This window comes from Rhincodon typus, chromosome 28, assembly GCF_021869965.1.
Source record: "Rhincodon typus isolate 14 chromosome 28, sRhiTyp1.1, whole genome shotgun sequence".
NCBI lineage: Eukaryota > Metazoa > Chordata > Chondrichthyes > Orectolobiformes > Rhincodontidae > Rhincodon > Rhincodon typus.
In genome coordinates, this window is record NC_063359.1 from 4,104,713 (window position 1) to 4,127,015 (window position 22,303).

The window sequence follows — 22,303 nt, forward strand, 5'->3', positions numbered from 1 at the left end:
CCTGGCCTTTCTAGGTGAGTACCAAATCTCGATGTGTATTTTGCATCACTCACCCAACAGTTTTGTGTGTTTCCATCAGGATTGTCCCATTTGGTCCAGGTACAGGCATGGAATTATAACGAACATTAACCTGCGATTTCCGAAGCAAACATTCTCGACTGATTTTCAGCCCCTCGTAAGCCAATGCACACAGGAAGACAACCACGCAGGCACCGACCATCCCTGCAGAAGACAAATGAGCAAAGGCAAGATTAAGGTTAAGCAATCTAGAAATGTGGCAATTTGCTTGACCTACATAGTTAGGAATGATTTAACAAAGGCATAGACTATGTCATAGGGACAGGAATGGAAGAGAGAAAGGTCGGCAGGAGCACCTCAGCTCACACGGTGACAAAACACCAATTCTTACCTTCAATCTCAACTGTTGCTATTGGATCCAGAAGCTGCAAAATGAGTATTTTCTTAAAAAAAAAACTAAATGATAACAGTGACAATCTGGAATTAATGAAATGTCTTGGTCATTGGAAGATTGGGTCATGTGAAATCTAGAAATAACAAAGCTCTGACCAATTCCAGCTCCAGCCAGCTTACCACAGAGAACAAGGGCTCTTATAATGCAGTGGTAAGCTTTGGGCCAAGAGGTCCAGGTTCAAGTCCTACCTCCTCTTTAAGTGTGTAATAACATCTTTAAATAGTTTCATTAGAAAATATCTACAACAGAGAACATTTACATCCCTCTACATTTCCACCTGATGGAAGGTGCCTCCTAAACTTTTAAACACACACACTAATACTAATTCTACGAGTGGCAGTGACCTCCACGTATCTCACTTATGACTATTCTTCACATGTGAACCTGAAATCAGAGAATCAGGATTAATAGCACAGCTTACAATGACCTGGGGCTTCAGTCTGTCTGTTCTGCTGTGTCTCAGTTAGCGTTACTCACACTCTCCTCGCCATCAGAAGGTTTTGGGTTTCAAACATCAACTCAGGTTTACAAAAGTTCATTCAGTGGATGTGCGCTTTTGCTGGTTGAGCTGGCATTAATCATCCATCAGAAGGTGATGGTTGTGGTGGTTGGGGTGTGGGAGGATGTTGGTGGTGGTGGTGGTGGTTGGGGGATGGGAGGATGTTGGTGGTAATGGTGTTGGTGAGCTGTACTCTTGAACCACTGCAGTTGATTTGCTGTTGGGGAGGGACTTCTACAATTTTGACCCAGTGACACAGAAGGAATGGCAATATATTTCCAAGTCAGAATGTTGAGTATTTTGGAGGGAAGATTGCAGGTGGTGGTATTCCCTTGTACCTGTTGCCCTTCCAGATGGGTGCAGTGGACAGTTTGGAAAATGCTATCAGATGAGTCTTGCTGAAGCTCTACAGTGCATCTTGTGGATAGTTCACATTGCTGCTACCACAATGCAGTGACGATTGACAGTGCGATAATGAAGTTGGTGGATGAGCTGCCAATCAAGTAGCTGCTTTGTTCTGGATGGTGTCAAGTTTCTTGAGTGTTGTTGGAGATGCATTCATCTAAGCAAGTGGGAAGGATTCCATCACACTCCTGACTTGTGCCTTGTAGGTGGTGGACAGGCTTTGGGCAGTCAGGCTGTGAGTTATACGCTGCTGTATTCCTAGCCTCTGACCTGCTCTTGTAGCCACTATTTATACGGCTATTCCAGTTCAGTTTCTGGTCTAAAGTAATCTCCAAATGCTGACAAGAGATTCAGCAATATGTCATAGGCAATGTTTCGACTCTCCTTGTTGGAGATGGTCATTGCCTAGCACATGCAGTGCAAATACTACTTTCCGCTTGTCAGCCAAAACCTGCAAATTGACCATTTGGACATGGACTGCTTCAGTATTAAGGAGTCACGAATGGTGCTGAACATTGTACAAACAACAGTGAACATTCCCACTTCTGACCTTACGATGGAGGGAAGGTCATTGATGAAGCAGCTGAAGATGGTTGGCCCTGGGACACCCAGAGGAACTCCTACAGAGATGTCCTGAAGTTGAGATGACTGACATACCAGGTATTATTCGAATCAGCAAGGTATTCCCCCGAATCTCGCTGACTCCAGTTTTGCTAGGGCATGTTAATGCCACGTTCAGTCAAATGCAGCTTTGATGTTAAGGGTAGTCACTCTTGCCTCACCCCTGGAATTCAGCTCTTTTGTCCATGTTTGAAATAAGGCTGTAATGAGATCAGAAGCTGTTTTGCTCTGGCGTAACCCAAACTTTGCACATAATCAATGCCAATATTCAAATGAAGTACTGAAGGAGGGCTGCATTGGCAGTGGTTTGGTCTTTTAGGTGAAGCACAAGAACCAAAGAAATTGAAGTGAGGGTAGACAGTGCAGATGTTTGAGCCTGGTCCATCATTCATTAAGACCATGATAGAACCTCAACATCAATTCCTCATTTCACTATAAAGCCCTGTCAGCCTAACTCCAAAAATATATTAATGATAGTCACTAAGGGGTACTTATTGACCGAGCATTTACAATACCCTGGGCTAGAGTGTGTCACAGATTATCATCTGTCTAAAATGGCCATACCTTTACATTGAGACTATGTTCCAGCGCTAGACTCTCTAGCAAAGTGAACTAGACTCTCAGCAATTATCCCATCAAACCTTTTCAGAATTTTATACTTTCAGACCACCTCTTGTTCTTCTAAATGACAGAGAATATAAACCCAATGTACTCAAACTCTCCTGATAGGACAATCTTATCATCTCAAAAATCTACCTAGAGAACCTTCATTTTACTCACTAAATGCACCTCCTTTCTAATGTAGGGAATCCAAAACTATAGACAGAACTCTAGATGTGGTTTCAACAAATCCCTATATAACTGCAGTCCACTATTAAAAAACAATGAGGATTTAAAAGGGTCTCACAGAGGTTAACATTGATCAGCACTCCACAACATCTGGTTCAGAGCTCATAATCCCAGAATCTTGTCTTTGACCTGACACACAGTTTGGGATGTCCTGCCACACAAGCTTCAACATTTTCCAAACCAGCTGGGTGTTAGACTTCATTAATCTCTCCCAAACTAGCATTACTTTGAATATGAAATTCCCTTGTGTTCAAATTACACCCAAGTCCTTCCTCTTCCCCATTTTGTCATCTCCTCTAACCCAACATTATCAAGATCTCTATGTTCTCCATCTACAATTCTGAGCTCTCTTGGCTCCTATATTTTAATTGCCAATATCAATGGTAGCTGTGTCTACTGATGCCTGGGCTCCAAATTCTGGAATTGCTTCCCTGGACACCTGAGCCCCTCCATCCTCCTTTAAGATGCTCCTTAAAACCTACAGAATTGCTAAACCTTTTGATAAGCTGTCCTAATATCTCTTTCAGGGCTCTGCCAAATTTTGTTTATTAATTATTCTTAAAGTGTCTTGGGCCAATAACTGTGTTAAAAGACTCTATGTAAATGTAAGGAGTGTTGCTCGAGTCTCCAGCTGCAGATCATGGCCTCTGAACTGCCGTGATGTCAGTACTCACCTCCAACTGAGTTGATCACTAGCCCGGGGAAGAGCAGCTCCACTTTCTTATACCCAAAGTAGAAGGTCATTTGCTGAGGGATAAAGGAATTCAGATGAGATTGCAACCACAAAATCCAGCTAAACATTCAAACTGCTATCACTCCTGCAACATCCCAAACATGGTAAAGTAACAATATTGTGTTCCAGAAGCCAGATGGTGGAAAGTAGAATTGGAAAAAAAATCTGTGGGGTTTTATAAGCATTTATTTACAGATATACATATTACAAATATGCACCTTCTAACCAACTAGTTGAGATAAGCACCAGTGAATTCTCATTATTTGCACACAATTAAACATAATTAATATACAATTAATGGGACTGGACAAATGAACGATTAACAGTTAGGAGGTGGCTACACAATATCACCATCCTCAATGATATCGGTGCAAAAGCTGAGCCCAAAGAATTTGCATCTCTCAGGCTGAAGTGCTAAGTGGATAATCCAACTTGGCCTCCTCCAAGGATCCACAGCATCACAGATGCCAATCTTCAGCCAACTCGATCACTCCATGTGACAAAGAAACAGCTGAAGGTATTGGACACTGCAAAGGCATTGGGCCCTGATGACAACATTATAGTAATAGTACTGAATACCTTGTGCTCCAAAACTTGCCATACCCTGAGCCATGCTGTTCTAGTACAGCTACACCATTGGCATTTACCCAACAATGTGGAAAATTGCCTAGACATGTCCTGACCACAAAAAGCAGGACAAATGCAACCTGGTCAATTACCTTTCCATCTACTTTACCTTCCATCACTTTGACAAGCGAGAGTATCATCCACAGTGCTATCTAATGACACTTACTTAGTAATAACCTCCTCAGTGACGCTCAGTTTGCGTTCTGCCAGGGCCACTCAGTTTCTTTCCTCATTATAAGCTTGGTCCAAACATGGACAAACAGCTGAACTCCACAGGTGAAATGAGAATGACTACTGGCCTTGACATAAAGCCAGAAGTTGACTGCATGTGCCATTAAGGAGACCTTAACATTGGAATGACATTGCAAGCTATTTCCCTTCTAAGACCCCAAACAATTTCCTCTTAAATAAAATCATAGCTTAGTTACAGCATAGGAAGAGGCCATTCAGCCCACAGTACTCTGTCCAGACCTTCATGATTTTGAAGACATCAAACAAATGTCTTTTAACCTGCTCTTCCCAAGGAGAACAATCCTCACCTCTGCAATCTATATACTAAACTGAAGCACCATATCCCTGGACCTATTCTTGTAAATTATTTCTGTACCCTGTGTAATGCCTTCACAACCTTCCCAAAATGTGGTAGTCACAACAGCACAATACTGCAGCTGATGTTAAACCAGTGTTCTATACCACAAATTAGTTTTTGTAGAGCAATCCAACAGTTGGTGACTACATCTATCCAATTAATTTTAAAGATTACTTTTATCAATAGCACTTGTTTCAAGCCAGCAAGATCGATTCATCATCTTTTCTCACTGACACTTTAATGCAAATTGTGCATTATCTCACAATGAATGATTATCTATATAATCTATGATTATCTATAATCCACACTGACCATGTTCCCAAGTCAAACTAGTCCCACTTGTCTGTGTTTGGCCCATATCCCTCCAAACTCTGCCTATTCATGTACCTATCTAAATGTCTTTTAAATGTTGTAACTGTACCCACATGCAAGACTTCCTCTGGCAGTTCATTCCACACATGAACTACAGTGTAAAAAAAGTTGCCCTTCATGTCCTTTTCAAACCTTTCTCCTCTCACCATACAAATATGCCCCCCTAGTCCTGAACGCTCCCCACTCTAGGGAAAAGACCCATATTATTCACCATATCCATGCCCCTTATGAGGTCATCTATGTGTTGAACCTCTGGAGATGACAGAGATACTAAATAAATATTTTGCATCAGCTTTCACAGTGGAAAAGAAATGGAGTCTAGAGAACTTGGGGAAATAAATATTGATGTTTTGAAAACAGTTCACATTACAGAGGGGAAAGTGCTGAAGGTCTTTGAAAACAAAGGTGTATAAATCCTTGGACCTGATCAAGTGTATCCCAGGATGTTGTGGGAAGTTAGGAAAGAAATTGCAGGGCCCCTAGCAGAGATATTTGTATCATCCATAACCACAGGTGAGGTGCCGCAGGACTGGAGGGTGGCTAAATGTTGTGCCACTATTTAAGAAAGGTTGTAAGGAGAAGCCTGGCAACTGTAGACCTGAGTCTGACATCAATGGTGGTTACGTTGTTGGAGGTGATTCTGAAAGGTGGGATTTATATGCATTTAGAGAAGCAGAACTGATTTTGGATAGTCAGCATGGCTGTGTGTGAGGGAAATCATGTCTCACAAACTTGATTGAGTTTTTCAGAGGAGATAACAAAAAAGACTGATGAGGGCAGAACGGTGGATGTTGTTCACTTGGACTTTAGTAAAGCCTTTGACAAGGTTCCGCATGGTGGACTAATTAAAGTTAGATCACATGAGATTCAGGGAGAGCTTGCTAATTGGACACAAAATCAGCTTTACAGCAGGAGACAGAGGGTGGTGGTGGAGGGTTGTTTTTTGGACAGGAGGCCTGTGACCAGCAGTGTTCCACAGGGATCGGTATTGGGTCCACTTTTGTTTTCATTTACATAAACAATTTAGATGAAAATTTAGGAGACGTGGTTAATAAATTTGCAGATGATGCCAAAATTGGTGGTATGGTATACAGTGAAGAAAGTTATTTAAGATTACAAGGAGATCTTGATCAATGGGTCAATGGGCTGAGGAGTGGTAAATGGACTTTAATTTGGATAAATCCAAGGTACTGCATTTTGGTAAAACAAACAAGGGCAGAACTTATACAATTAATGGTAGGACCCTGGGTAATGTTGTAGAACAGACAGATGTAGGGCTTTAGGTAAATAATTCTTTGAAATTTGCGTCACATGTAAATGTGGTTAAGAGGGCGTTTAGCACGCTTGCCTTCGTTGCTCAGTCCTTTGAGTACAGGAGTTGGGATGTCATATTGAGATTGTACAAGACGTTGGTGAGGCCTCTTCTGGAGTACAGTTTACAGTCTGGTCACCCTGCTACAGGAAGAATATTATTACATTGGAGGGGGTTCAGGAAAGATTTACTAGGATGTTGTTGGGAATGGAAGGGTTTGAGTTATAAAGATAGGCTGGTCAGACTGGGGCTTTTTCCACTGGAGTGAATGATGACCTTACAGAGGTTTATAAAAATCAGTCCTTCTATACACCAATTGTATAACAGGATCTCACCTAAAATATTGACAAACAGAATCCCATTTCCACTGTACCCACAACCACGAGTATTTCAGCAGACCAAGTACTTTTAACAACCTTTTTTACTTTTAGTAAGCCTAGCTAAAGGGCATTTTCCATTCTTATCAATCAGAAATGTTATGAAAGCAGTTATAGTAGAATACCTATGAAAAGGATGAGAATATAAAGCTTCACAACAAGTGACTAGAATTTACAGTCAAATAATTGTTACAGCATAGGATGAGGCTCTTCAGCCCTTTGTGTCTGTGCAAACTCTGTCCAAATCAACATCATATAGTCCTTTTAGTTTAGCCCAGGCAAGTGTTCTCTTCAGACAATTATCCAAATCCCTTTTTCAAAGCCATAACTGAATCTGCCTCCATCAAATATCAGCCAGTGCATTCAGATCCTAACCACATGCTGCATAAAAATGATTCTCCTCTCATTACTGTTGGTTATTCTGCATTTCACTTTAAATCAGTGTCCTCTGGTTCTCGAATCTTTTAGCAACAGAAAGAGTTACTCTTTATCTATTCTATCTAAATTTCTCATCATTTTTATCATCGCTAACAATTCTCCTCTGAACTAACTCTTCATGAAGGAGAATAACCGGAACTGTTTCCATCCATTTCCATCGTTTTTAATTCCTCATCCCTGAAACCTCTTCAATGCCTTCTCATCCATCCTGAAGTGTGGTGCCCAAAACCAACAACAATTACTTAACCTGAAGGCTCCTTCAATAGTACCTTAATACCACAACCTCTGCTGCCTGAAAGAGTGAGGCCAGCAGACACAGGTGAGCGCCACCACCCACAAGTTCCCCTCAAAGTCACTTGATCCTACACAGAACTACATTGCGGTTCCTCCACTTACTGCTGGATCAAAATCCTGGAACTCCCTTCCAAACTATATGTGGGTGTACCTACACCCTAAGGACTGCAGCATTCTTAGAGGCAGCTCCCTTTCTCCAGGGCAATTTGGAAGGGTAATGAATGCTAGTCTTTCCAACAATACCTACATCCCACGAACAAAAAAAATGGAGTTGAGGCTGAACTAACTTACAAAAAAGGAACAGGGTGGGAACATGGCATGAGGACAAACACCAATATGGACTGGATGAACTGAGCAGCCTATTTCCATGATGTACTTTCTATGTATTTCTCCGCGGTTACCAGAACAATCTGTATTCATAATGCACCCTCATCATTGTAAAATAACCCAAGGCATTTCTCAGTAAAGCATTATCAAATAAATTTTAGCAATCAGCCACGTAGGAGATATTAGGGCAGACAAACAAATATTTGGTCAAAATATTAGGTTTTTGAGGGGTACCTTAAAAGGTTCAGAAAGGAAATGCCAGAGTTTTAAAGCCTTGACAGCTGAAGGTATAGCCGCAAGTGGGCCAGTGAGGCAGTCCAAAGTGGGACGCTGGCGGAAGCATGGTGTGGGCTGGAAAACCCGGAGCGGGACTGCGAGGAAACTTAGACTCTCTTAGAATAAGATTAGGAGAAAAATAACCTAAGTAAATGTGAATGGCGCCATGTATGTATGGTGAAGGTACACAGTTTTCACTGTATTTTTACATTGAATACACGTGACAATGAACAATTTGATTCAATTCCATTCAAGAAAGTGTCAAAATAATTAAAATCAGGGATACATAAAGGGCCTGAGTGGGAGAAGTTCATGTAGCTGAGGTTGTAAGGCTGCAGGAGACTACAGAGATAGGGAAGAATGAGATCATGTAAAGATTTTTAAACTAGGATGAGAATTCTAAAATCAAGACATGGCCAAACCTGAAGCTCAGTACAAGTCTGAGGGCACAGGAGAATGAGTGAATGGGAATCGGTGTGAGTTGGTGTTTAGACAACAAAGATTTGGTCAGACTCAAGTTTATCAAGGATGGAATATGGGACACTGACGAGGTGAATGACTGGACAACTGACATTTGGAAAGAGGTTGCCGTTATGAACAGCACTCTGTCTTCCACACACTAAAGTCCACGGTTACTGGTCTCTTTTAAGAAATGGTTGTGGTTTTCACAGCTGACAGCAACCAATCTCAGTGTCAGCAAAGATCCGAGAATAACTAACAGAAACACAAAGTGCTGGAATCACTGATGAAAGATGCACAATTGAAACACTGACTCTTCTATTTCCTCCAAATATGCTGCCTGACCTGTGACAGTTTCCAGTATTTTCTATGTCTCAGATTTTGCAGTACCTATACTTTCTTTTCCCCTTTGTCAGTTTTATTGCCAGGTGAAATTCACCTTCATGAAATTGTTTAGAATCCACAGATAAAAACCAACCTTTTCTTTAAAACAGGTATACTATTGTCCTCTGAGTGGTCTTTTAGGTATTTTTTTCATGATTGCAGATGACCTGTCCAGAGATTACTGCCAACCATTCTCAGCAGGACTCAGGGAAGTCACTCCCTGACAGTCTTGGGTTACAATGGTACAAACAGCACAACAAACAACTCAATGCAACGGATACATGTTGTGAGGAAAAGAAAGGTAACTGTCTACCCACCTCCAGGAACCTTTAATCTTGCATCGAGGATCAGACTGTCATTCTGAAAACCACATAACTTTACTTTTCCTTAATTTTTATAATGGGCATTGCCCCCAGAATGTATGTTTTAAATTGAAAACTACAACCTCAGTATGCATGAGGCTCAATGATCGGTTAATCACCACAAGCAAGAGAAAGACCAACAATAATCAAGGATCACAGTACAATTTGCACACGAAAAAGGGAGGTGAACATTTGATTTTGTGAAAGAGTGACCCTCCAGCAGTTTGGGAGCAAGTCAGAACCCCATCGGAGGGGAATTACTGCAGCAGTTAAGTTGGAAACTATCATCTGATTTATCATGCTGTATTCCCAAATGGCATGTGAAACAGCGATTTGTTCAGTCCCATTCTTAGCCTTTCCTCCACTTCACATCTCCCTCTCACTGGTGCACTCAATTTAATCAGAAATCTCTTAAGCTTTTGCCCCCCTCAATGCGGGCAAGACAGAAAGCAACTTTCAGGCAGGTCAGCAAATATGCACTTATTAGCAGTTTTTAAGTACCAACATTTAAATTTTAAACAATTAGTAATCGGAATTCTTACAGCAGCCAAAAAGGCACTTCGAACTATGTGGCACAGTGGTTAGCACTGCTGCCTCACGGTACCAAGGACCCAGGTTCGATTCCATCCTCGGACAACTGTCCGTGTGGAGTTTGTGCATTCTGCCCATGTAAGTATTGAGTTCCTCCGGATGCTGCAGTTTCCTCACACAGTCCAAGGATATGCAGGCTACGTGGATTGGCCATGGGAAGTACAGGCTTATAGGGATAGGGTTGGTGGGATACCCTTTAGAAGATTAGTGTGGACTCGATGGGCTGAAGGGCCTGCTTCCATACTGTAGGGATTATGATTCTATGCTGAAAATTAAGATCAAAAACACAGTGACTGTAACTGTCAGCAACATGAACTGTTCCTCACATCACACAAACAGCTGCTCCATGACTCACTAGGCACCTAGTCACTTATCTTAATGATAAGGAGGATCCAACTCGAAACAAAATGGTGCCTAAATTGAACACAAGGATCACATTATTCCATTTCCCAAATAAAATGAGCATCCTCCACTCACCTAGAACCACACAAGGAATTTCGAATCCCACCAACTTGCTATTTAGTCAAGGCTAGGTGGGAGTTGATGTAGATCCTAAAACATATGGGTAAGAAAGAAACCTTACCATCATCATGCCACTAGAGCCATGATCATGGCCTGGAGCAGATGTTGACAAGTGGTGAGCGTGGCTGTCCGAGCTCATTGTCATGCTGTGATGGCTGCTGTCATCCATTGACATATTCATTGTAGTGGTGGAGAAAATGAGTCCAAGATGCTCTATAAGGGTCTGGAAAGAGAAACAAACATCATTAGATTTCCCTGGCTGGATGTAAAGCATGCACCAAATTGGCCCAAAATAGGGGCAGGTCATCTATGCTCCAGATCGATTGCAGAGATGGATTTGCACCAAATGATGTTTTGGAACAAAACCAGCATTTTAAAAAAAAGTTGATCATGAGTGTTGTAATAGATTAATTAAAACTAACTAACAGTATGTTGTTGTTCTACAAGGCACTGATCAAATTACACCTAGAGTACACTGCGCCATGTTAGAATGCACAATATATTTCTAGCAGAAGGCATTGGAAGCAAAATATTTAACCTTTTACCAGGAATAAGGTGAAGAAATGAAAGCAAGAGACAGAAAAAGTAGAGCGATCAAGTGGGGTAGTTTGTGAAAGGGTGCTGGGGTGGAGAGAGTTTAGGGGTCAGACTGTGATGGGTCCAGGGGACATGAAGGGGGAGCGGAGGAGCTAAGGAGAGACAGAATGGGAAGACAGGGTGGAATTAGAGGGGCTGAAATAGTGAGTGGAATGAAGAAGCAACAGATACAAATACAAAGGAAAGAAATAACTTTCAGGGCAGATTTACTGAAAATAAATATCAGCACTTAGTGTTTCAGCTTGCAGGGAAAGCAAAATTAGAGGCCATTAATATAAAGAAATCAAACAAGTAATTCAGAAGAAACATCTTGATTGAGTGTGGTGAAAATATGCAACTCACTGCCCCAGCGGGCACTTGAGGAAAATAGTCTAGATACATTTAAGGGGAAAACTAGGTAAATACAGGGTTAAAGGAATTGAGGGTATCTTAATAAAAGTTAGGTATGATAGGATTGGAGGACAAGTGGAGAATAAACACTACAAGGTGAATGAACTATTTCTGTGTTCAATAGTCTATCCAGTTGTTTTTCTTACTATTACTAATGGATAGACATAAGGAATCTCCCAAACGTGGTTGGGTACTATGATCAGAGTTAATGTGCTGGAAGGATGAGTTTCAAATGGGACAAATGGACTTTTACAATTCATAACTTTGATTTAATACTCACTGTACAACATGCAAGCACTGAAAATGCAAAAATAAAACAAAAAAAACTGCAGATACTGGAGATCTGAAACAGAAACAAATTTCTGGTAAAACTCAGCAAGTCTGGCAGCATCCGTGGAGACAAAGCAGAGGTAACATTTCACGTCCAGTGACTTTTCTTCAGAGCTGACAGTAGCTAGGAAAAGATTGGTATATATGCTGAAGATTGGGTGAGGGGAGGAATGAAAAATGGTGGAAATGGAGCCCTTAGAGAGAGAACAACAATTGGGCCGACGAAGGATTGGGTAACGGCCTGGGGGCATGAATAACTGCTAACGGGGGACATTAGTGGCTGACACTGGATTGTGTGTGGTAGCAGCCCACATGATGACAAGGCCTGGTGCGTGGAGATTCGGGTGAGGACATGAGAAAAGGTGGTCAGGCCCTAAAAATTATTAAACTTGATATTGAGTCCCAAAGGTTACAGGGTTTCCAAGCGGAAAATGAGATGCTGTTTTTGCAACTTGCAGTGAGCTTAGCTGGAGCACTGCAGTAAGCCCAAGACAGAAATGTTGGCCAGGGAACATGGTGCAACATGTGTTGATGTGGCATACAACAGGAAGGTCAGGGTCATTTTTGCACCCAGAAAATAGGTGCTCTCCAAAGTGGTCACCCAGTCTGTGTTCCATCTCCCCAACATAGTGGGGAGCACAGGGGAGCAGCAAATACAGTAGGAGATAGAGTGAAGTACAGGTAAATTGGTGCTTCCTGGCAAGTGTGTCTGGGACCTTGGATAGTGAGGAGGGAAGTAAATGGGCAGGTGTTACAATTTCTGCGACTGCATGGGAAGATCCCATGGAGGTGTGGGGAGGCATTGGGAGTGAAGGAGGAGTGGATGAAGGTACCCCAGAAAGAACAATCCCTGTGGAAGGCTGACAAGGGAGAGGAGGGGAATGTGTTTGGTGGTGGCATTCCACCAGAGGTGGTAGAAATGGAGGCTGATAATCCTTTGGAATAGGATACTGGTGGGGTGGTAAGTGAGGACCAGGGGTCCCTACCGGTATTGTGGGAGGGAAAAGGGGAGAGGGCTGAAGTGCAGGAGATGGGTCAGAAAAGTGATGGGAGTTAAAAGGAGTAGTTTTTCAAAGTGAGAACAAGTTTGGCCAAGCAGACAAGGGTGGTGGTGGATGGAGACGGGTTAGGCCTTTTTCTTTAGAAACAGGAAGCAGCGAGAGCTCTGAGACCATCCTGATGGCAGATTGATTGTGTAAAGAGATTGCAAGTTCGTGATGAAGAGGAGCCTGGAAAAGATGTTCAGGTTAGGTGGATTGACCATGCTAAAAATTTCCCTGTAGTGTCCAAGGATGTACAGATTAGGTGGGTTAGCCACGGTAAAAGCCCCATGTGGGGTTTCAGGGATGGGGTGGGGGGTTGTTATTCAGGAGTTGGTGCAGACTCCATGGGCTGAATGGTCTCTGCAGAGATTCCATGATTCTAAATTAAAAACAACCAGAACTGCAGCCCCAATTATATTCCAGCTGAAATCTTCAAAACAGATAGCCTTTTGCTCACATCAATACTCTCCGCACCAAACTTAATGACTAGGAGAAGCTTGTTAACAATTCTTCAGAATGCCATCAACTTGTTCATCAAACTGCATGATCTAAGGCATGAATGATGAGGCACAGCAGCAACAGAAAAGTAGAGAGAGCAAACCCTGCACTTCTGAGCCCTCGTAAGACATCTTGCTCCATGTGCCAAAAGATGTCAAAGGCCAAGAATTGGGCTGTTGCATCATGAAAACTCATTGCAAAACCTGCACCCATAAGTAGACATTATCGATGAATTGGGAGACAATCAATGACGACAATAGGCTATTACACCAAGAAGAATTTCGCCAGGTCTTCTTCAAACTAGTCCAATGGAATCTCACACATCCAAGAGGGCATATAAAGCTTGATTTAATCTTCCATTCCAAACCAGAGCAGTACAATGTCAGCCTCACGTATTACATTCAATCCCTGGAATGAGATTTGAACCACCTATTAAGGCATGGAGTTGAAAGTACTACCAACTGAGCCATGACTGACACTGATGTGTAATATATTTGTTTTACACTTACTGAACTGGCACAATGAGCCAAGGTAAAGTATGGAAAGTATGAGGCTTTTTCCCAGGGTGGACGAGTCAATTACTAGGAGAGACAGGTTCAAGGTGTTGGGGTTTGAGGCGGGGTGTGGGTAGTTTAGAGGAGATGTTTGAGACAAGTTTTTCACACAAAGGGTGGTGAGTGCCTGGAACGCGCTGCCAGAAGAGGAGATGGAAGCAGACAATAGCAGCATTCAAAAAGCACCTGGACAAATACATGAATAGGAAGGGAATAGAGGGATACAGATCCTGCAAGTGAAGACAGTTTTAGTATGGAAGGGCAAAATGTATCAGTGCAGGGTTGGAGGGCCAAAAGGGCTGTTCCTGTGCTGCATTGTTCTTTGTTCTTATTAGATTTATTAGGAGTCTACGTGGACTGGAAGGTTTGAGTTATATGGGGAGGTTGGATAGGCGGGAACTGTTTCCTCTGGAGCATAGGAGACCGTGGGGTAACCTTATAGAGGTATATAAAATCATGAGAGGCATAGATAAGGTAGATAGTGGATAGCTTTTCTAAAACGAGAGGGCATAGGTTTAAGAGGATAGGGAGTGTCTGGAATATGCTGCCACAGGTAGTTGTCGAACCGAGTACAACTTCGTCATTTAAGAAACATTCAGACAGGTACATGGATGAGACAAGTTGGGAGGGGCAAGTTGGGAGGGGCAAGTTGGGAGGGGCAAGTTGGGAGGGGCAAGGACCAAATGCATGCATATGGAACTAGTTTAAATTGTGAAAACTGGGCAACTTGGGCCAAAGGGCCTGTTTCATGCTATAGACCTCTATGACTCTAAAGATCAGTTGTGTTCACATTTCCTACTGGCAAATGTGCCCGAAATCAAGGTTTGCATTATCTACAAAGTCATGCTGTAAATTTATATAAATTACAGAAACACTTAATGCCATAATTTAGCTTACTCCAGTCACCCACAAACTTGACACAGACAAATGTGGGAGGGTTTGTCACAGAATCATTGTATCATTCTATGATTCTATGACAAACCCTCCCACTTCCTAATCAGATTTTATGTATTGAGTTAAGAACACAGGATAATCTTTTAATCTGATCCAAACTGAGTTTTTTTAATCCTTCTAATGCAGTTAATTGGCAATGATTCATCTGTTCAGCTAGATGGGAATAGCCTCTGGGCCTCAAAGCTCATCTTGAAATTTGAAGTTAAATTAGGTTTTAGGAGATAGTGGGAAGCACAAATTGAATTGAGCAACATTATGATCAGAGCAAATCAGTTCATTTGATTGTGGCACTGGCCAGAGAATGCAGAAACAGGTTCTAAACAATTGTGTTTCCTGGCAATTACGAGAACGAGAAACAACCAAAGTTGTTAATTTTAATCCATGACCTTTCCACTTGCGCATGGTTTATCTGAAACACGCTTTTAAGCTTGACCAAATTTTTCACGTTTCAAAAAAGCAGCTCCATTTCACTTTTACAGTAGCTAGTTTTATTATATTACTGGGTATTTTAGTTAGCATGACATGATCAAGCTTCTCTTAGTTCCTTGACCGATGCAAGGTGGTCACCATTCAATGACACGTTCAGCGTTCCATGCTTTGGTGTGTCTACCTTCTATTGTTTTCCTGAAGATTGGGAGTGCTTTATATTCATTTTCTTCATGATACCATATAATAGAAATAACTGACTTGCCAGGGGTGCAGTCATAGCAGCCCCAGTTTAGTCACATGCACTATTGTTAATCTATTTAGTTGACATTTAGTCACTAAGAAGGAAAACACAACCATTGACAACAGAGACACAACAAGGTTAAGGCACACATTCATAATCCATGCAAAGAAGAAAGCTTGCATTTACTTGGCACCTTTCATGAACTCAGAACACCCCCAAGGCTTTCTAATTCCAATTAAGTACTTCAAATGCAAATCGTTGGTACAATGTAGGATATACAGTAGTCAGACAGTAAGGTCCTACAAACAGTAATGAGGTAACAAGCAGACTATCTTGCTCAGTAACATTGAAGAAAGATAAATATTAGTCAGAACACCAAGGAGAACTCTGCTGGTGTGCCAAGGAGTTTTCACAGCCGACAGAGAAGACACTCAGGTTCTTGGATTGACATCCCATCCAAAAGACGAATATTGTATAATAACACACATTGACACACCATGGGATGTACCATCTAGGCTTAGAACTTTTACAACAGCTCTCTTATGGCTAAGAATTTAATGGATTGCCAAACAAAGTATGGAAACAGAGGCTAGATAAAACCCTGGGTTCAAATTATGGTCTGTGCTGTTGGTTTATTTTAGTGTGGATAGATTCTATGTTAACTTCAAGAAACTTGTACCTCAGGAGTGAGGGAGGAAAGAGAAGTAGTCAATTCAGTGATACCGCTGAAGGCACTTTACCTTGGATATCACGTGACGACAGAATCAAATACAGCCATCTCGTATAGACTTTAGGATTTGGACTGTCAATTTGCTATTGACAGTCAGAGGAATGGCTGAAGAAATTATTGACTAATAGTCAATGAGGCTGTAGTCATTGAATGTAAAAATGCTGCTTTAATCATCCAGATTCATTTCTTCATCACTTCAAAGATCAACCATCTTGTTACTTTTCCAATTTTAAATCTTTCCTCTGTCTCTTCTCTGACCAACATAGCCTCCTGTTTTTCAGTAACCCTACATTTTTGGGTGTGTTTTTAGTGACTGCTGTAAACTTATCTATGCACTCAAGGATGAACACTGCACAGCTGTAAAAAGTAAACTCTCATTGTTAATTTTTCGAGGCAAAGGTGATCATGTTTATTGTCTGGGATGTTTGTTAAGAGTTGCGGTGATGTCCAAGTTACTGCTAAGGCTAATTGTGTCCAGAAAGTTCTGCTGCAGTAGGATAGGGTACAGCACACAAAGTTTCAGACAAGTAACTGACTTCTTCAAGTTCTCTTTCGCTCTGCTTCAAGTTCTCTCTCTGCTTCCAACATGAAATTGATTCTGAAAAAGGCCGCAGAGTTTTATTTGGTCATGCTAGCAGTCTTGGATGAATTTGTCCAAGGATTCTGAGTCAATATCAAAACTTCCCCAAGTGAAGCCTTTGGAATGTCCATGCTCTGCATACAGGTGCACAGTGCTTGTGCAAAAAATTATTTTTTAAACAAACTGATCACCAAACAAAAATATAATTATGAAAATAAAAAGCCTTGCAGCAAATGATGAAATATTATATAGGCCACATGACGAGTCAAGTAGCACAATTCAAACGAATTGAGAAAATAGGTTTGCATTTCTATCACACTCTTCACAATCTCAGAACATCTTACATCATTTTACAGCCACTGGATTACACTAACTGGCTTATACTGGAAATGGAAAACAAACAGATGGTTTGAAAGTGCTTTATGGTAGTCTGACAGTAGCAGAATTTTGAGAGAAAATTCAATCCAACATTCGCGGACGACCAAGCAAATAAACAATGTGGTATTCAGAATTTTTAACCTCTGCTCCGAGTTAAATAAGTGCAAATGCAGCAACAGCCAAGGTTCTACAATTCACCTCATCCAAACCAAGGTGAGGAGGCGAAAATTAACTGAGGAATCTACTTTTGGTCACTCTACAATGATCCCTATTGGAACTTGTTTATACACAAATTGAGGGACATGAGGCTCTGGTATCATTCCCTCCCCTCGGGCCCATTTATCTTCTGTACAGGGAAGGTTTTGGACTAGTGGTATTATGCCTAGACTATTAATCCAGAGTTAACGATTCGGGTCCGGTGACCCTTCCTCAGAATGTTCTGAGGAAGGGTCACTGGACCCGAAACGTTAACTCAGTTTTCTCCTTCACAGATGCTGCCAGACCTGCTGAGCTTTTCCACCAACTTTGTTTTTGTTCCTGATTTACAGCATCCGCAGTTCTTTCGGTTTTTATTAATCCAGAGTTCCAGATAATGTCTGGGGACCAGGGTTTGAATCCCATAATAGCCGATGACGTTTGTATTCAAAACAGAAAATCTGGAATTAAGAGTCTAATGATGACTACTAAACTATTGTCAACTGGGGGGAAAACCCATCTGGTTCATTAATGCCCATTATGGAAGGAAACTGCTGTCCATAGCCTGGTCAGGCTTACATGTAACTCCAGACCCACTGCAATATGATTGCCTCTTATTACTGCCCTCTGGACAATAAATGCTGACCTAGCCAACGACGTCCACTTTCAATGAACAAATAAAAAAAAACACAAATGGGCATTCAGCCTTTGTTCAGAGGTAGTATGCCTGCCTGATTCAGAAGTTGGTGTGTTCAAATCCCACTCCAGGAACGTGGGCAAATAGAACACAGAACTGCACAGCACAGAACGGCCTGTTGGTCCACAATGTTGTACCGAAGATGATGCCAAATTAAAGTAATCCCTTCTGCCTGCCCTTGTTCCATATCCCTTCATTCCTTGCATATTCATGAGCTTATCTAAAAGTCTCTTAAACACCCCTATCGTATTTGCCTTCACCACCACCCCTGGCAGCGCGTTCCAGACTCCTACCATTGTGTGTAAAATATTTGGCCCCCATATCTCCTTTGAACCCCACCCCCACATGCCTCCTAGTTTTTGACATTTCAGCTCTGGGGAAAAAAAAATCTGACCGTCAACCCTATCTATGCATCTCCTAATTTTATAGACATCTATCAAGTCTTCCCTTAGCCTCTGCAGCTCCAGGAAAAAACAACCTGAGTTTTTCCAGCCTCTCTTGTAGTTCATACCCTCAAATCCAGGCAGCATCCTGGTCAACCTTCTCTGCACACTGAGAGTGTTAACTACAATGTGGAAATGTTTTAGGTTTAAATGAGGCATTCACAACTAAGTCTGTCCTCTGGTGAAGATAGAGAAAAAACTGGCTACATGAAGATTAATGGAGCTCTCCTTGCATCCGGCCAACATTGATCTATGCAGGAGTTTGTTCCACATAAGTTTACAACAGAGACTACATTTAAAAAACTACTTTTGAATGCACAACATCTGGAGAACGCTATATAATGCAAATTCTATTGCAGTTGTCTTCCAAGCATTTAAACCGGGGCCTTTAGGAAATGACTCAGACTTTTTTTAAGTCCAATTGTTATCTCCAGTGTAGGCAAACTTTGAACTAATCTAATTACATACATCATGAACTATTTTCTGATGCAGAAGAACAGTGGACACCTAGTTTTTATTGACCAATGTGAATCACTTAACTATCTGTCCTTGAATCAGAAAATCCAGAGCACGAGGAGAATAAAATGTGAGCTAACATTCCACTGCAATAACTAAGTCGGTGTGGAACTGCCAGAAGTGCCATCTTCCAGATGCAATGTTAAATCAATTCCAGGTCTCAAGTGGGTGTTACACATCACTTGATCAATACTTATCCTTCAATCAAGATCACAACCACAGATTATCCGGTCATTACCACACTTCAGTTTACGGAACCTTGCTGTGTACAAAGTGGTCCCCATTAGTCCTTTCCAGACAACTGTGACCAGACTTCAGAAGTGCATTATTGACTGTAAAGCATTTTGGGACATCCATGAAAGGTGTTTTTTAAAATTCAAGTCTTATTATCTTTTCCTCTCTTAGCAAGGTGCCCCAAAGTTAGACAAGGTCACTTGTAGCATATCTCACACTTCTTTACTATAGTGATGCTTCTGAACTGAAGAATGTAGGGAAAAGTAATTAGAAAACACTAAGTCAGCTTCAGGATCTATTTCAGTGCGTCACACTAAATCTCAACAGAAGCACACAGAGAGGAATGCAAGTCTGAACCAAAAGGGTCACAGCCACCACTGACTGATGGCTCAATTTCAAAGCAGCTCGAAGTATAAACTTCAAGGAAGCAATCTTTACTTCACATTAACTGTGCAAAGATCTCTCATGCACAACTGAACTCAAAGCATGAAAATGCAAGTAAATCTTCCTTGTGCAAAAAGGCTTGACAAATTATCAGACTGTATCTTGGGATTGCTGAGAAATAACGCTTCATCCACTTTTTTTTAAAAACTGATTTATCCACTTCAGAGCTGGTGATTGATCTCTCAGTAGGTAAAAACCAATCTGCACCCACCCTGAGGCAATGTTCCATAGGTAACAGCAGGAAACTAAATGGCAGAGCTACATACTGGCAACCAGACATATAAAGTAGATCTGCAGTGTTGGCTTGTTGCACTTCCACGTACACAGTGAAAGGTCTAATTAAATGAGATATAGCCTGGTGCAATATTATCCAAAACAGCCACTGAAGTTTGCAACCTCGACTGACTTGACTTTATCCACAGGCAGAAAAATGCACCCACCACTCTGAAAGTGATGCTGTGAATTGTGCAATGTTAGTGTGCATGATGTATTACTGCCCAAAACAAAAAAACATCAAATTGTGACAGTACAGAAGGCCATTCGGCCCACTGTGCCTTGCTCCGTGGGCTAATACCTGGCTTCCCTCAATAGCACGGCTGAGATCATCCCATTTGAGTTGCACAAATAACCTTGTGCCTACTCATTTAGATGTGGCCTGTGTTTCTGTTTGGCCCCACATCATAACAACCCAACATTTTTACAACAATAACCTCCGTCCTCGCTACAATTGCTGCAGACATCATTGCACTTGCAACTTTCTTCCTCATTCCCTGTGTTACACAACATAGAATAATTCACATAAAAAGATAGATTGGCAACAAGATAAATTTTAAGAGGCAACAGGAGAAAGAGAACTAGGCAAGAAAGACAAACATGATGAAGATCAACAGATTTAAAATAGCTTATTTTTAATCAGTTCAGGGTTCAAAAGTGTTCGAGAAGTTTGCATGGGTTCTTTGCAGAGAAATTTCTATGTCAGTCAGCCTGGGAAGCTTGTAACAACCTACCATCAGGCTAAGGACCACAAATAAATTAACTAAAAGGTATGATCAAAAAAAAAAAAAGCCCATCCTCGAATTGCACTCTAAAAGCCATTAAAAAATATCCTATTGATAATTCTGTTAAATTTCTGTAACAGCTATTGGTTGTTTTTGACCAGTGCAGACACAATGGACCAAAGGACCTACTTCTGTGCTGCAGATCTCTATCTTGCACAAGGAGCTTCACAGTTCACAGCACAACCAACAGTCTCTAGAATCACAGGGCACATTCCAAGAAGCCCAATAGGCTACTTTTGCTTTGATAGATTGATTATTTGGATAGAAATAAATGTTCAAGGGCAGAGAAAAAGCAAAAGATTGGCACCAAGAAATGATGCTTGATTGATGAGCAGGTGCAGACATGATGGGCTGAATGGCCTCCCTCTGCACTGTAACAATCCTGTGAATCAAGTGACTCAAGACTCACAGCAATGTTTGACTTTTAATTGCCATTTGAAATGGTCCAGCAAGCTACTCAGTTCAAGAGCAATTGGGATGGGTAACAAATCTTGGTGTTGCCAGTGGTGCCCACATCGCCTAAAAGAATAAACGAGAAAAGTTGTTGGTAGTGGTTGAATGTATTCTGCTCGTGATGGCTCATACCCCATGGTACTAATGCCTAGTTTTGACCTGCTGGTTATGTTCTGAATCTATCGTATTCAGCAAGGTAGTAGTACCACACAATATGATGGAGGATGTCTCAGTGTTAAGATAAAATTTCATCTCTGCAAGAATCTTGCAATGGTCATTCCTAACATTCAAGGGCTCATGCATCTGTGCCAAGTACAGTAGTAAGGACCAGGTCAAGCAGACTTTTCCTTGAAAAAACTTGCTCACCAATTCCTAAAAGGAGACTTGTTCTTAAGGATTTGGCCAGCTTGGTCAACAGTAGTGCTGGCAAGTCACTCTTGGTGATGGGCTTTGAAATTTCATAACCAGAGGGTATTCTGTGCCCTTGCTACACTCAGTACTTCTTTTAAGTGTTGTTCAACTTGAAGAACAGAAGGAAGGGCTACCACAATTATAACATTAGGATGGTATAGTGGCTCAGTGGTTAGCACTGCTGCCTCAAAGTGCCAGGGTCCTTGGTTCAATTTCACCCTCGGGTGACTGTCTGTGTGGAGTTTGCACATTCTCCCCGTGTCTGCGTGAGTTTCCTGCGGGTGCTCCGGTTTCCTCCCACAGTCCAAAGATGTGCAGGTTAGGTGGATTGGCCATGGGAAATGCAGGGTAACAGGGAATGGGGTGCGTCTGGACGTGATGGGCCAAATGGCCTGTTTCTACATTGTAGAGATTCTATATGGTTAACTCCATATTATATTGCAGAACCAGCACTGTAGACTGCTGCTGTGACTGTGACAACCCCTTTTAGAACCTAGGAGCAGGAATAAGCCTTCAAGGCTTCCAACATTCAATTAGATTGCTGCTGACATTTTCCCAAACTATCCCCACATCCCCTGATGTCTTTAAAATCTACAAATCTATAAACTCTCTTGAATAT

At 41.6% G+C, this 22,303-nt stretch overlaps 1 protein-coding gene across 2 annotated transcripts in view; it reads right to left on the bottom strand.

Moving 5' to 3' along the window:
* Positions 1–22,303, bottom strand: part of slc31a1 (solute carrier family 31 member 1) — a 55,442-nt gene that overhangs the window by 5,173 nt on the left and 27,966 nt on the right. For both annotated transcript variants that reach the window (XM_048613448.1, XM_048613447.1), the window contains 3 exons: positions 10,571–10,732; positions 3,521–3,593; positions 54–222 (listed from right to left, as the gene is read on the bottom strand). In XM_048613448.1, the coding sequence (XP_048469405.1) occupies positions 54–222; positions 3,521–3,593; positions 10,571–10,690 (362 nt within the window). In that variant the 5' untranslated portion in view covers positions 10,691–10,732. The remainder of the gene's footprint in view (positions 1–53; positions 223–3,520; positions 3,594–10,570; positions 10,733–22,303) is intronic.